Source organism: Oryzias latipes, chromosome 9 (assembly GCF_053564925.1).
Source record: "Oryzias latipes strain Hd-rR chromosome 9, Olatipes_Hd-rR_3.1".
Lineage (NCBI taxonomy): Eukaryota > Metazoa > Chordata > Actinopteri > Beloniformes > Adrianichthyidae > Oryzias > Oryzias latipes.
The window spans coordinates 21,845,348-21,859,638 of record NC_136245.1 but is presented as its reverse complement, the minus strand read 5'-3'; the positions used below and the strand labels follow the sequence as shown (position 1 = coordinate 21,859,638).

Genomic DNA, 14,291 nt, shown 5'->3' with positions numbered 1-14,291 from the left:
AAATAAGAACAGTTGGATACAGAGATACAAAGGAAAACTTGAGAGATGAAAAGATGGCTGGACCACCAGCCTTTGAAGGTTTTCCAAGCCCTATCTGTAGATTAAAATCCTCCCTGCCTTAAAGATCTTCCTCAAAATGTTACCAGAATAAACATTGCAGAGCCCTTTGACAAATGCTCCTTTTCTTGCTTAATCCCCTTCATTCTTATTGGCATTATACTCTTTGGAATTTCACATAATTTTCCTGTTAGGACTTCTTGAAATCTAACATCAACGTGTTTACATAGATTTAAAAAAAAAGCAATAAAAGCATGAAAAAGCTTTGACAAAGTTGTGTTTTCCTACTCTTCTCAGTACATCATAGTTAGCTCCTTGCTGAAAGCCCCACCGCTCACCCTGTTTGACTATAAATACCCAGACTGGAGCATCACGGTGGGCTACATCATCGGTTTCTCGTCTTTCATGTGGATCCCCATCTACATGGTTTACAAGCTGGTGTGGACACCTGGTTCTCTCAAACAGGTTAGCGGATTTCAAGTGGCACAAAAAATCCTATAGAAGACTCTTGCTCACTTTTGATCTGATCTTAGTCTTCATCCTTTTTTGACAGAGGTTGGCGGTGTGTCTGAGGCCAGAGAGGACCATTCCAGACATCCATGCTGACAACCTCAACATGACCATTGTACAGTAGAGCGCCAAACGCATCAGTGTTCTTGTGAATTATTTTTCATGCCACACTTGGAAGTCAATCGTGATCAAACCTGACCTGACATCATGACTGTTCACCTGTTGGTGATGTGGAACATGTCAGCTGACTCTCACTGCATTTGTCCACTCTGTGAAAGAGCTGAGTGCTGCTAGGGCCGTCATTCTGAGAGGGACTCCGATAGCAATACCTTTGCTCTGTGTGTGATGCTCACAAGTATCATTGATATAGTTTTCATCCTTGCTTCTGTGGTTGTATAAGTCATCTGTGCTAAATTCAGTGGTCTGTTGGTATTTATGTAACAATGCCAAGGACGACTGCATCGTGTTTTTGAAAGTGTAACATTTGGCACATCATTTTCAGAACGTGGGTTCGCGTCCTCTCATGTTTTCTGTGGTGCACAGGTCTACTCGAGGTCCATCGAGCAGGTCAAACATGCCAAAACTGAAACACAGATAAAGCTTTTTAAATAACAGCCTATTCAACTGTATTATTTTTTATTTTTACACTTTAAAAGGATCAGAATATAGAATTATAGTATTTAGTAGAAGATTATTTAAATTCATTTTTCTTTTGCAGCATGTCAGTAGAACAGTTTCAGTACCTAACAGTGACTCATTAAAGATGTTGGATATGATTTAACAACAGAAAAAGTTTATTTTTCCTCCACAGATGCATCATTTGTTCAGTCATGAAGAAGAACAACAATCTAAAAATATGACACTTGTGAGTGAGGTTATGACTGCTGTTTCATAATTGAAGGTATAATAAGCATGTACAAGATGGTTTTTCGCAACTATTTATCAACATACTTCTCATCTCATAATTAAAAAAACTCCAGTGATAATGTTTTGCCTCAATCGGATCAAACATAACTATCCTTTTGTTGCCTCTCCAGCGATGTATGTTCTGATGTTTTGGCATATATCTTAAGTTTTAGTCACAAGTGTCAACTTATCTTCAAAGCTTTTTTAACACTTATTTGAAAATGATGTAATGATTGTTGTCTCATGCGTTGCAAATTTCTGATCAGATGTGTATAAAGTGATACAGTGATGTAGAGCCGTTTTTTTCCCTGTGTGTGCTTCCTTTCATTCATGACAGCTCTTGTATTCTTCTTTTAGCCCTTACGCCAAAAATCTTTGAATCTAAATTTGAAATATACAGACTTGTTTATCCTTAATCAATTTTATTCGTCATTCGAATAAAAAAACTCATTTGTAAAATCTAGAGGTCATTGACATCTAAGCCAACAGACCAACATCAAACGCTCCGTCGGCACTCAAACAGATGCTTGCATGATCACAACATTCCCACTGATATCTTCCTGCAGGGTTTTTTTTTTTTTTGATCACTCAGACGAACAATTATTCGAGCCAGGTCCGATTACTTCAAGGAGAACAGGTATGAATGTACTAAGTGGAAAGTGTATGTGAACACAGGATTTTCCGCTGAGCTGCTGCTCGTTGATGGACGTTCAGATCAAAGCCTCTTTTTGTGTCAGTCACAGCTTTTGAACTAGAAAACCGGCAACCAAAGGATTCAGATAGAAGAGACACGGTGTTAAATATTGTGGTTTCTCCCTCAGTTGATCTTAGAAGATCAACAAAAATATATTTAGGAAGTATTACCCATTATTAATTTCACTAAATAATATTTAGTGAAATTAATACCATACTTAGTAAATATGGTAGATGAAAGTGCAAATGAATACATAGATGAAAATAAACCCTCTAAAATGTTTCCATAGTTGTTTGCATGGGCCAAAACTGTCTAAACCAAGTGTGTCAAACTCATTTTGGTTCGGGGGTCACATTCCCACTGAACAAGTTCAATAAGACCACTATTGAACTGATCCCAAGTGGGCCAGACCAATAACATAAAAGCAACAGCTTTTTATTTTGTTTTTTACTCAGTTGGAAAAAATGCCTGAATCAATATGGTAGCCTAATCACTTATTATCACACATTTATTCACAGAGGCCAATGGATCTCAAATAAAATGTATTTCACTCTAAAAAAAATGGGCTTATTCAATTTTACACAGACTGAATATTTTACAACTGACACTGAAGCAATCCCAATAATAAACTCAAGAGTGGCTACGGAAAAAAATGAAACACCTGCCTAGAATGTAAATGTGCAAATCAATGAAAAATTAAACTAAGTTAAACTTACAAACATTTGTGAACATAAGAATTTGGAGTTAACCTCTCTGTCTCTCCTGAAACTTCACCCAGCCATCAATATCAGGATTCAAATACTTTGCAACAACACATTTTACTGTCATTCAAGTGTGCAAAACACAAGGAAATGTCCAAGAATCTTTTCCTGGTTTGCTGCCCGAATTTTGTGGCAACACCTGCCTTCTTCCTGACCTTTAACATCAGAGGAGCTGACATCACGTGACCACTTTACTCCGACATTGTCCAGCGCAGTAACTAGAGAGCTGATTATGTCATTAGCTGTTGTTGTGAACACAAGAAACTCCGCTGTGATGTCTCAAAAACATATCTGTGCTATCATCAATAGTGACCAAAAAAAAAAGGCAACTGAGAGTCTGTTTCCTTCACTTAGTTTGGGTTCATTGTACCACAGGGAAGTGTCATTACAAATAAAGCGTGAGTCACAGAGAGTGGTGTTCCCATGCAGTGAACCTTTTGGTCCCTACTCAAGTGATTGAGTAGACACAGCATTAGCAAACTTTATGCCAATATTTCATTATGAAGGGGCAAACTGTTGAAGTTAGTTTGTGGCCTAAAAACCGTCCAGTGAAACTCTAGTTTTCTGAGTTTTCATAATTCTAATAAAACATTTTGATTTTGGGTGAAATTATGCCATAATCGTCACACAACTAAACAAAACAAATATTCCAGCATGTTTGCATAGATGGTTGGTAACGCTAAAGCTAGTCAGTGAGTGAAAAACCATTGATGAATCAAGGAAAACAAGTTCAATAAGACCATTGACACACCTAACTACACACCTAACCTCAGTGAATTATCTTGTTTAGTTTATTAACCCCATCAGGTGAACATCCTTATTCAATCATTTTACAAGGCAATAATTTGTTGGATCTGTGTATGTTTTTTCATATATGCAATTAAAGCAAATCCTCCGACTTCATGACTTAATACATTTTTTTTCTTAAGGCTTTTTAAAAGCCTCCACTTTTAATTTCTGGCCTCCGTGAGTGACATTTCTTTGGGTTCATTAGACTTCTCTGTAATCAGCAGCTGTCACAGCCTGAGCATTGTTTCATTAAATGTGGAGACAAAAGCCATAAATATCAGACTGGCAGAGGGATTGTGTCACACCATCATCCTCAGGAGCTTTCTGTCGGATCTCCATCACCCCTCTGACATTTCAGAATCAGAAGCTTGAAACTTGTTTTGGCTACCAATTAGAAAAGGACATTTTAGACAATTTGAGTTCCATCAATTAAAATACAGAGAGCTTTGTGTAACTTTTCGGTGTTCAGCAGTCACAAAAGCTTTTTCCGTTACATTTGGCTGACTGAAGACAGATCACGAAAAGTTCAGATGAACCTAGAAAAGAAAAGTGGAACCAATTTTATGTGCACACACATTTTCTGTCTGTATGTTCCTCAAATTCTGCTTACTAGTCATTGTGCCGTGAATAAAAAAAAGGTTGTTTTAACGACAGGAACGATGGATTTTAAAATTTCTACTCTTTATAGACCTACACATTTTTCAAAACACACCTATAAGACTATGCTACAGACATGTCTGACAAATCTGCTAACTTAATACTTCTTCCGACAAATTGGAACATTTTAAATTTACAATATAAAGATAGTGTATAAAAAGTAAACTTTAAGTATACTGTCTCAGTTTTAGTATAGACTAAAAAACTTGTAGTACACTTGGATCTATTTGTCTGCTAGTGGATGCATCAGAATGGAGCAGAGCAGGGAGACTTTGGCCTATCCATTTCAGTTGAGAGCTTTTAAAAACTCAATTTTTTTCATCTGCTCCTAATTTGCAACAATTTGAAAAAAGAAATACTCAGAAACGCATTTTTATTCTTAACATTGTTTATATATGTCCTTCATCGTGAGAAAAAAGGTCACAAGAACATGTTTAAAACTGTTTTCATTGGAGTGGATCTTTCAAGGGTTAAAGGGCTGAGCGAGTGGACGGAACTACCCAACCCGGCGGGCTTTAAGACCCGGGTGAAGCGGAAGAAGAAGAATCCCTGTCTCGGCTCTCGCGCTTCTCCTCCATCCTCCTCCAGACCAGCACCATGATATTACATCTCATCCCTCACGCTGTGCTGCTGGGCTGCTGTGTTGTGGTGAGCGCTCTAATCGATGACTCCACGTTGGCCGAGAGACCTTACGAAGTCCTGCGGAAGCAGAACTTAGGTACGGCCGTTTCCCTGCAGCGACTGCGGCCTGTCGGTGCAGACTGTCACAATAAAGCTGCCAGGGCGCTACACTGTCAATCTGCAGTCTATTATAAGTAAATATGATTGGAAGGCGGCGTGTTGTCTGTGCTTTTCCTCCTCACAGTCTCTCTGGGAAGCGTCCTCGCCGTCCTCCTCCTGCTGATGGTCATCATGGCTGTGTGCGTCTACAAGCCGCTTTCCCGCCGCTGACAGACTGCTGCCGTCCTCCCCACTGACTCTTTCTCACAAGATCGGGCAGGAGGAATGGGTCATCCTGTATAAACTAAAGCCTCTCCCATACATGCAAAACCCTACGTGACCCCACAATCTTCCTCTGTCTCAGGTCTTTTCAGAATTGCTGCGTGCTTGGATGATGCAGGTCAGCTGCAGAAATCCAGAAGATTACTTTGGGTTTGCAGGAAAAATGACATGAAAACATCAACTAATAGTGTCTTTATTTTTGGTTCTTCAATGCGATTTTTGTGATAAAATGGCCTTCTGATGGGAGAAAATGGGGATCTATTGGTCAGGTTAATTAATTAAGGTCCAATCTTTAGGTAAATCCAGACAGATTAGTGAAGGATGGAAACATAGGAGGAACTTTAGAACTTTTTAAGCACATAGAAGCACAGATTTTTTTTTTTTTTTTTTGTGGGAGAAAGTTTATCCTGCTGTCCTGCTGCTGAATTTTAAGCCACACTAACAGAACTACAGTGACCAGGGTGATTGCCGACCTTCCAGGATGGTCTCCTGACGCTCCGGACATCACACTGAATAAAAATCAGATCAATGAACAGATTTTACACAAGATATTTGTGATTAAACCTTAGCATCCTGCTGGGTATTTATTTATGATGTTAATTTATTTTGAAAGTACTTCAGTTCATTCATTTTTTAAGCAACAATAAGCCACTAAACCACTTTTTTTTAAAATAATGCTTACTTTGAAAACCTATTTGATGGAAAAACTGTAATCTAGAGACAAAAAAAAATGTTTCTCTAATGAATCTTTTTTTTGTTGCCACAAGATGTTTGCAAATTGATGCAAAAAAAAATAAAGAATGCTGCAAGTTTCCTGTGTTTTAATTAGAGCAGATATATTGGCAGAGTGAATGATAATAAACTGCTGATTTTTAGCTATTTGAGTAAAGTGCCAGACAATGAAGTAAAAAAAATAAATAAACGGAAATTTGGATTATCTAAAGCAAATTTTCTGTGTTTAGAGAAGTTTCTTAAGCAGCTTTAAACCTGAATTCCCCAAACCATAGACAGTAATTGAATTTAGAGCATAGAAAAATTCACTGCAGATTAAATATTTTCATTTTAAAAAGCTTAACATGAACTAAAACAATATAAAAAATAAACCTCCCTGATAGGACATGTTTCATGGCAAAGGAGTGTAGATTGCTCCTTCTGCTTTATCAGATACACCTCTGCAAAGAAATCACACAAACTACATGAGTAGTCGTCATGGAAATAAAGTGCTTTTATTTTTAGAACATTTTCAGACACATTCGCTCTTAAAAGTTTAAACATACAAACTTTTTTTTTTTAAAAGCTGCTCGGTGTTGAAATCGTTGCATTATTTTACCCTTAGTTAACCTTTATTTTTGACTGTTCAGCAGGTTGGCAAGTTAAGTCTTTAGAATGAGCCGCCGTAAAGCCAGAGGCGCAGTCCGACAACCAATCAGAGAGCTTAAAAAAGTGGCTGGCTGTCAGTTAAATCAACTTCAGTGGTTAATGAATGTCTCTCAGACTCGGTAGTACACGTGGGACCCTTTTTTTCTTCTGAGAAAGACAAAATCTGGAAATTAAAATAAAAATATATATATATTTTAAAGGTTTATTTGAAGTGGCACTCGATAAAGCTGTCACCACAGACACAGTGACTCCATCAGGCAAGTTCAGAGCTAAAGCAATCCTTGGCACACAATTCAGAAGCTACTGCTAAAAGCAAGCTCGATCTGGGGAGTCTTTCCTTCCATTTGGGAGGTGTTAAGTTGTTTGCTGCTACAAAAGGCAAAGTATCCGTACAGACTTCAATAATCTCTGTTACAGTAGTTGAGTTAGTGGTCCATCACAGTCCACAGACAGACGGTCTCACATATAGCTTTTTTTCCCCCTCTGCTGTTGAGGTGAAGCTGCTCAGTGGCGGTTTATTTAAAAAGAAAAGAAAAATCAAGACAAATGACTAAAACAGGCCCCATTTTCAAAACTTCCATCCTGGTCGCAGCAGAAATACGGCACCATGCATCTTATTTTAACCTCTCACAGCTACATGCTTTAGTTTCCCCATCCGTATTCTCTACATGAAGGAAGTACACGGAAAAGCGTTCACAAGTGTTCCCAACTTTTTGAATCAACAACATAGCACACGGACAGATATGCATGGCTGGTACCTTAAATAAAAAGATTACAATTTGTTTTAAACGACAGTTGTACAATTAACACACTAATTCCAATTAAAGGGAAAGTAGAAACCCTGAGATTGCTCTTAATCTGTGAGGCCAAGATGCTCAAAATAGAGACTCTGCAGAAAGACTTCATTAAAAAAAAAAAAAGAACATTTAAATCTGTCCTAGTGGCTCTGCAGTGCTTGCAGTTTCATGTCGCGCTGTGGGCTGTTTTTTTACCCAGCTCACAAAATCAGCGGTGACAAGTTCTGGCAACAATGAAAAGGACTTATTCTTCTTACGATTTAAGAGCACCATCGGGGCACCATCCTTTCAGAAGATCAGATGCTGTAATCCAACCTATGTGTTCATAGAACTTAAGCTGCATCAATGTCAAACCTCCCCTGAAAACGATAGGAATGACTGATGGTGCATGAATGAGTTGGAGAAAAAAAAAAAAAAACAAGACTGTATTCAAAAACAGTTTAAGAAAGATGGAAAAATGCCAGGATAGAAATTTATAAAAGTTTATATTTATCCAAAAATACTTGTTGGAAAATAATAGAAGTCTGATCTTGCTAAACAGATCTGCTGCAGATAGAAATCCGCATTGCATAGAAGTAGGTTGGTTAGAGAGGAAAACCGAGGTGTGGTGTTTGTTGCTGCATGTGGAAGAATTGGAATATTATCCCCTTTTGTTCCTTTTACTTGTCTGTGAGCGACAGCTGTAAGATCCTCTGCAGCTCCTCTTCCTCCTGCTTCCTCATCCTCTCCTCTTCCTGCTGAGCTTGTGTAGAGAGCTCCAGCGCAAGATGAAGGTCAGAGTCGGGGCTAGAGGCAGAGGGGGGGCTAGAGCTGTTGGCAATGTCTACCAGGATGCCTTCTGGGACGCTCCTGTCAGGTGATTGACAGTAGACAATAAGAATTTGCTCCGATCAGTAAGCTTGATGACAAATTCCAAAGAAATCTCACTTTGAAGCTCTTGTCTGTCCCTACCTGTCATTTGGGATGCTTGGCATGACATCCACAAAATCCCCATCAGCAACATCCCAGATGCCCTGCTACAAACAAACATTGTTCCATGTAAACAAACAAAGAAAACGCTTCAAATAGCAAACAAACAAATAGTGGTAGAGTGTTTTGCCAAGTTTCCTGACCTGACCATGAGACTCCAAGAGACTCTGATGAATGGCGTACTGCAAAAGCTCCTCGTCATTGTTGGACACTGGCATGTGGCGGCTGACCCCCCGGCGGTGATAATTGGCTGGTACCTCAAACACCGAGGAACACACCCGAAACAGAGGAGGTTCTGCACAACAAAACCCAACACAAAAGCTATTCAGAACTTCATTCACAGTTTTCCTTCACCGATGCTCATAGTCTGGCTGCATAACCACCTGCTGCTGCTTCCTCTTCTCCTGCGGATGTGGGTGTGGCTGCCGGTGTTGTGGTCACTTCTTCTTCAGTGCTGCATTTATTTACATTGCCAAATGTAATTTTGGCATTCAGTACATGAAACAGAGGAATCTCTGAGCGAGGAAAGAGCGTAAAAGAAAGGTGATTGGATTTGGTGTGTTTCTGAAGTGGCAGTTCTCTTCAATAAAAATAACAATATAGAAATGTATTTTACCTATCTTAACAGGAAACCCAGGGGGAAATTTCAGGGTCACAAAGTCTCGGAGACGTGCAAAATGGGAACTGGTTCGAGCCATAAGGTCAATGATGGGGGTCACCTGCTCTACCAGGGACAGAGGATGCTCCTCACTCATCCAGAGGGTACCTTTAAACCTATGAGGAGGGAAGATTTTCTTTAAAAAAAAAAAAAAAAAAAGAATAATTTCCTTACGGTTATGGTTGCAGATAATAATAAGATTTGAACAGTTTCATTCTATTTTTAAGAGACCTTTCATTAGAGTTAAAGCTGGGGCATTTTCAATAGGGCATGTACCTTATTTTGGCAATAATTACAGCAATAAAAAAAAAATCAATTTCCCTACCCCCAGTGTAATTCCCATTTATTAATTAAGTTCTGCAACTCGAGCCGTGATAGTGAGAAAACAAAAACACGTCTTTTAGAACCTTTGAATGGATCTTACTTTTGAGTTCGAATGCTCAGCTCAATGGGACGGCCGATATCTCTGTTTCCCAGGTCAAACTCTGGATTAAAGTACTCCTCTGGGAGGATTGCAGTGGGATTTGTGGCAGTTGCATATTCAAGTGTCAAGTCCTACAAAAAAGCAGTCATTTGAATTGAGCTGCTGGAAAAAGCTAAACATTGAACATAACAGCAGATTTCACATCCTTACCCCCTGTGCACTGATGTGCTGCTCCACCGTTCCCAGCAGGGACTCCAGAACATTTCTTTCACCTTTTTATTTTTTTAAATCGAACCAAAAAACAAAAATGTAGAAACTCGCAAACATGCCATCCTTCATATTGAAAAATAAATAAGGAAAATCCTCTTACTTTTAATCCTGGCCTTCTCCTCATCCGTTAGATGCTCTGTCCTTGTCCTGATGACCACGTTTACATTGTTGACAGTGAAAACCTGGAAAGACAACATACAAGAGTATGAACACATTGGGGGTGATGTATTCTAGTCTCCAGAAATGAGAGCCTAATAAATGATGTAAACCTTTGCTTCAAATCCATTGACTGCTTCTGTTTTGTCCGATCTCCAGCCCCAGATCCCAGACTTGGACCTGTGGAAAATCAAAGTAATTTGAGAAGAAAAAAGTGTCTATTATAAAGTGATAATAGAAATAATATGAGTAACAATTACAAGAAGCAGACTTGTTAGAAAGGCTGGTAAAATATTACCAAACTTAGAAATAATTAACACTGATGCAGGTGTGAGGGAGTATACAGGAATAACTGGGGAGTCTCTTGCCTCTCAAAGGCAATGTCCTTTGTGTCCAAGTATGTGTTGACAATAGGGGTGGTCAGCCTTTTAGCGACTTCCTGCTCTGGAGGCTGCATCGATTCCAATGTCACGTCTTCCATTTCTTGAGATATGTTGAAGCGTTCAACATCAACCACTTGATCGTCGTGGTTTATCTCCATCAGCTCTGCACACGAATCTGCCGGGAGACAGAGCGATGCACTCGCGATCCCATTGGAAAACAGCTGAACTCAAGAAGAGAGGCCTCTTTGAGCATCATTTAGAAACACACAAACCATCTCCTCTGAATATGTAGCTCCTACGACCTCTGATCCATGTCATGTTTTCAAAGCCAAGAAGAGTGGCATCCACTCGCAGGCAGGCACCACTTTTCCATATGCGGCAGACATCGCTTGGACAAACCCGTGATAGAAGAGGAACTGGGAAGCAGCAGCAGGACACAAATGTCTTACAAAAAGACTATTTCACTCAGAAATGAAAAACAACAAAAAAAAAAAAACAGATAAACAGTTGCGCCAATTTGCTTTATAATCTGTTAGTTAGAGATACTTTTTTTCTGTCCATATGCACAATTGTTGAACAAAACCCTTTGGAAAAGAATTTACTTTATAAAACACATTTTCCAAAATCACAAAACAAGACACATCTTACTCCAGCTGGTGAATTCCCACTTCATTTCCATATAGAAGTCTGGAGACTGTGGGTGAAAATGGAACAATTTCATATTAACCAAAACACAAACGGTGTCGTTAGAAAGAATGAAGGCAAAGAAAGTTTTGAGGAAAACCTTTCGAATCTTTGACAGGAGCTCTGGAACTCCTCCCAAAGCAGTGGAGGCTTTGAGGTAGTCTCTGCGCTGAAGGACCAACTGGACCATCTCTGGATCTCCAGTGCTCACTGCTTCCTGCAACACTATACAGAAGCAAATATATATGCACAGACTAACAGGCCTTTCAAAGAAATAATGATTTATTCATGCACATTCAAAAGATAATCAACTTTAGTAATAATGAACTGAAATATCAGGAGTGAAATGCTATAAATACACCAATGATCAAGTGGGAAAGGCATCTTCTTCGATGATGTGTGATTTAAAGTTCCACTCCTATCATCTTTTGAACTATTGTTAAAACGTTTCCAGTGTTTTTTTTTAAATTATGATTTAGTCATTTTCAGCCAAAGCAAAGAACAAAAAACAAACCTGTGTCATTTTCTGAGACAGGTTCTGCAGAGCAGCAGAAGTTCATTAGAAATTTGCCTCTGAGTTGTGGCTGGGACTGTTAGCATGATTTCCCACCACACCTTTGTTTACACTCTTCCCAGCTACCCAACAGCCCCAACCTAAAATTAGCGGAGCAATTACAGTGGCGAGCAATATTGGAGCTATCCAGCCATACAGCTTTAAACCAGATGCGAGCTTGCATGAGGAAAAGGAAGACGTACACGAATCTATTTGCCTGCAGGTGGATCGAACACAACGGAGCAGAACAGGGATCTTATGGTCTGCAGATGATAATTTGTCATTTTTTCATCTGCTTCTGATTCACAAGTATTTGAATAAAAAAATTCTCAGCAAAGCAGTTTTAAGCTGAATTTTCTAAATATATGTCCTCCATTGTGTGAGAAATGCTACAAGAACATGTTAATAACGCAAAAACACAATTTCCATTGGAGTAGTAGGTCTTTAAAGCAAACCTGTCCAGTTGTTGGCATTTTCTTTAGTTACTGCAGCACCATGTCTCAGGAGGACTCTCACTGATTCCAGGTGTCCCAGTGACACGGCCAGGTGTAATGCTGTTCGACCTCTGGGGTCAACGTTGTCAATGTCGTTCTAAAAACAAAACAAATACAAGAAGTCTAATTCAGATGCCTAAGTCGCACTTCTGGTTTCGGTTATAGCAATGGTTATAGAGCAGAAATGAACAGTCGTTATCATTACAGCTGTCAATAAATGTTAATTAGACAAATATTTACAAAAATTAGCAAATAACAGGTCCTCAAACGCACCATATTATATTGACTGCTACCACCATTCGGTTCGACTGTGTTGTGTTAACAGAGTTTCCGTTGTAAACCATTAAAAAAAAAGAAAAGAAAAGAAACTAATAAAAAACAAGCATTTGTTGATTCGTCAGCGACTAACTTTAGCTTAAAACCGATAATAGAACATTGTTGGTGTTTAGCATCTGTCAACATCACTGGCCTACTTTCTGCTCCAGGCACTCAACAGCTAACTCCCGGCTTCAGCTAACAATCAAAGAACGAATGTGAGTTTGTAGGTTTTTACCAACCTGTAGCCTTATTTGTTCCTCCAGTCTTCTGTAATCATTGTCCCACACTGCGACATGCAGGGGAAACTTCACTCTGAAGTCTTCGCTAACGTCGTTAGCCGTGGACATCTTCCTCTTGGCGAGCCTTTCACGGATGGTAGCTTCCAATAATTTAAGCCATGAAACAACACTATAGTCACGCTAGAAATGTATCAAGCATACGGTACATGCTTTTACATTGAAATAATACCCAAACAAGAGTCTAACTTTTCCCTCTCGAGCCTTCCCCTAAATAAAACTTTCGAATAAGGAAGTACCAGAAGAAGGACTCAGCAACGACAGGGGTGTCGGACAGAAAGCCAGTATGGCAAGCCTTATTAATAAATTTTAAATAATTTAAAACCCTTTTTGAAATCTAAACCAACTTACACTTGACACCCAATTAGTTGATCCAGTACAGAGGCCGTTACAATGAATGTTGTTGTTTTTCTTTTAAGGAAAAACGAAAGAAATAAATGGCAGTTCCAGTTTGGACTCTACCATTACTAATAAAAAGCTTGGGGGAGTTTTCTAAAACCCATCAAAGTACTAACCAGGTAAACATTTGTATCCGAACAAAAACTATTGTCCGTAATATTTTAAAAACGCATGTAATTATTATGAGAAATAATTTTTAAAATTCAATGTAAAAACCTGCAGATATTTAAAAAGAAATGTTCCGTTTCTGACATCAACATTACGCTGGTGCTTTCAAGTGTTTGCTAAGAAAGTAAGAAACCTTTAATCGTACTATCAGTGTGATGTGGTTACAGCAACTACATAAACCAACAAGTTTGAATTATTTGAAAGCGTTTACTTATAAACGAGTAACAACTATAAGTAATTTTTTCAATACCCCCATTTGTTTAATTTGTCTTGACTTTAATTCTCATCTGTTTTGTGTCTACTTTTATAAGCAGACATCTTTATTATTTGTTCTGATTGTTTCTTTAGCGTAATATTTGACTTTCTTAGCTTTACATTTTTGTTAAGTGACTATAGTGTTGGTTTCTATTAGGGGTGTAGGGCAAAATTGATTCTGCAACATATCACTATACTTGTATCAATTTAAAATGCTGTCAGTATGATATTTATCTAATTAGTTTATGAGCATCCTTCAGTGTGGGATTCGTGTTTACCACATAAACCCTCAACCGCTAGTTGGTAGCACAGCACACAGAGCATCTTTGAGCAGCTCTACACCGCACCAAAACAACAACATCTTGTGAGAATCAGCTTGTGTTAAATGCTAAATGTTCAGTCAGCTTCGCAGTTTTTGTAGTTATGAGACATTTACTATTTAGTTTTTGCTTGGGTTGGGTAAAGAACCCAAACTCTGTGCCACGTTGCTGCCAGTACCATATAAAAACGCAGATTGTGGTGATTTGTAGTGGGCTCCAGATGAGATTTGTTACACATATCGTATAGTGAGACATTTATCACAATACATATCGTATCGCCAGACTCTTACCAATACACGCCCCTAGCTTCTTTGCCTATGTCTCTCTCCTGTCTGATTGACGGGCTATCAAGAAATAAAATTAGTTCTAAAATGCTTTAGGCTCTTTGGGT

At 38.8% G+C, this 14,291-nt stretch overlaps 2 protein-coding genes and 1 long non-coding RNA gene across 6 annotated transcripts in view; 2 read left to right on the top strand and 1 right to left on the bottom strand.

Moving 5' to 3' along the window:
• slc6a4b (solute carrier family 6 member 4b) overlaps positions 1-1,766 on the top strand; it is a 30,909-nt gene extending 29,143 nt beyond the window's left edge. For both annotated transcript variants that reach the window (XM_023958472.2, XM_004072602.5), the window contains exons 12-13: positions 355-522; positions 611-1,766. In XM_023958472.2, coding sequence (XP_023814240.1) covers positions 355-522; positions 611-691 — 249 coding nt within the window. In that variant the 3' untranslated portion in view covers positions 692-1,766. The remainder of the gene's footprint in view (positions 1-354; positions 523-610) is intronic.
• Positions 1,767-4,889: 3,123 nt separating this feature from the next.
• Positions 4,890-6,188, top strand: LOC101168047 (uncharacterized). The gene is made up of 2 exons (XR_177436.5): positions 4,890-5,092; positions 5,240-6,188. It is a non-coding gene; the product is annotated as an uncharacterized LOC101168047 (long non-coding RNA).
• Positions 6,189-6,577: 389 nt separating this feature from the next.
• On the bottom strand, positions 6,578-14,209 carry ankrd13a (ankyrin repeat domain 13A). Of its 3 annotated transcripts, none has more exons than XM_078952935.1 (16): positions 14,191-14,209; positions 12,702-12,841; positions 12,106-12,241; positions 11,198-11,322; positions 11,062-11,107; positions 10,686-10,829; positions 10,399-10,588; positions 10,144-10,210; positions 9,975-10,056; positions 9,815-9,876; positions 9,605-9,735; positions 9,139-9,296; positions 8,906-9,037; positions 8,666-8,817; positions 8,505-8,569; positions 6,578-8,402 (listed from the first exon to the last, which is right to left on the bottom strand). In XM_078952935.1, the coding sequence occupies exons 2-16, from the start codon at positions 12,807-12,809 to the stop codon at positions 8,213-8,215; spliced, it is 1,788 nt and encodes a 595-aa protein (XP_078809061.1). In that variant the 5' UTR covers positions 12,810-12,841; positions 14,191-14,209; the 3' UTR covers positions 6,578-8,212. The 3 variants fall into 3 exon arrangements, with proteins under 3 accessions (XP_078809061.1, XP_078809060.1, XP_078809062.1); XM_078952934.1 differs by lacking the exon at positions 14,191-14,209 and adding an exon at positions 13,110-13,235; XM_078952936.1 differs by lacking the exon at positions 14,191-14,209 and having other exon boundaries at positions 8,505-8,566; positions 12,702-13,031.
• Between the last annotated feature and the right edge of the window lie 82 nt (positions 14,210-14,291).

Excerpts from the sequence above, each read along its gene's own strand:
- ankrd13a (XM_078952935.1), bottom strand. The coding sequence starts at position 12,809 with ATGTCCACGGCTAACGACGTTAGCGAAGACTTCAGAGTGAAGTTTCCC. Across the intron at positions 12,242-12,701 it reads AGGAACAAATAAGGCTACAG|AACGACATTGACAACGTTGA; the intron begins GTTGGTAAAAAC and ends TTTTGTTTTTAG. Across the intron at positions 10,830-11,061 it reads GTGGGAATTCACCAGCTGGA|TTCCTCTTCTATCACGGGTT; the intron begins GTAAGATGTGTC and ends GCTGCTTCCCAG.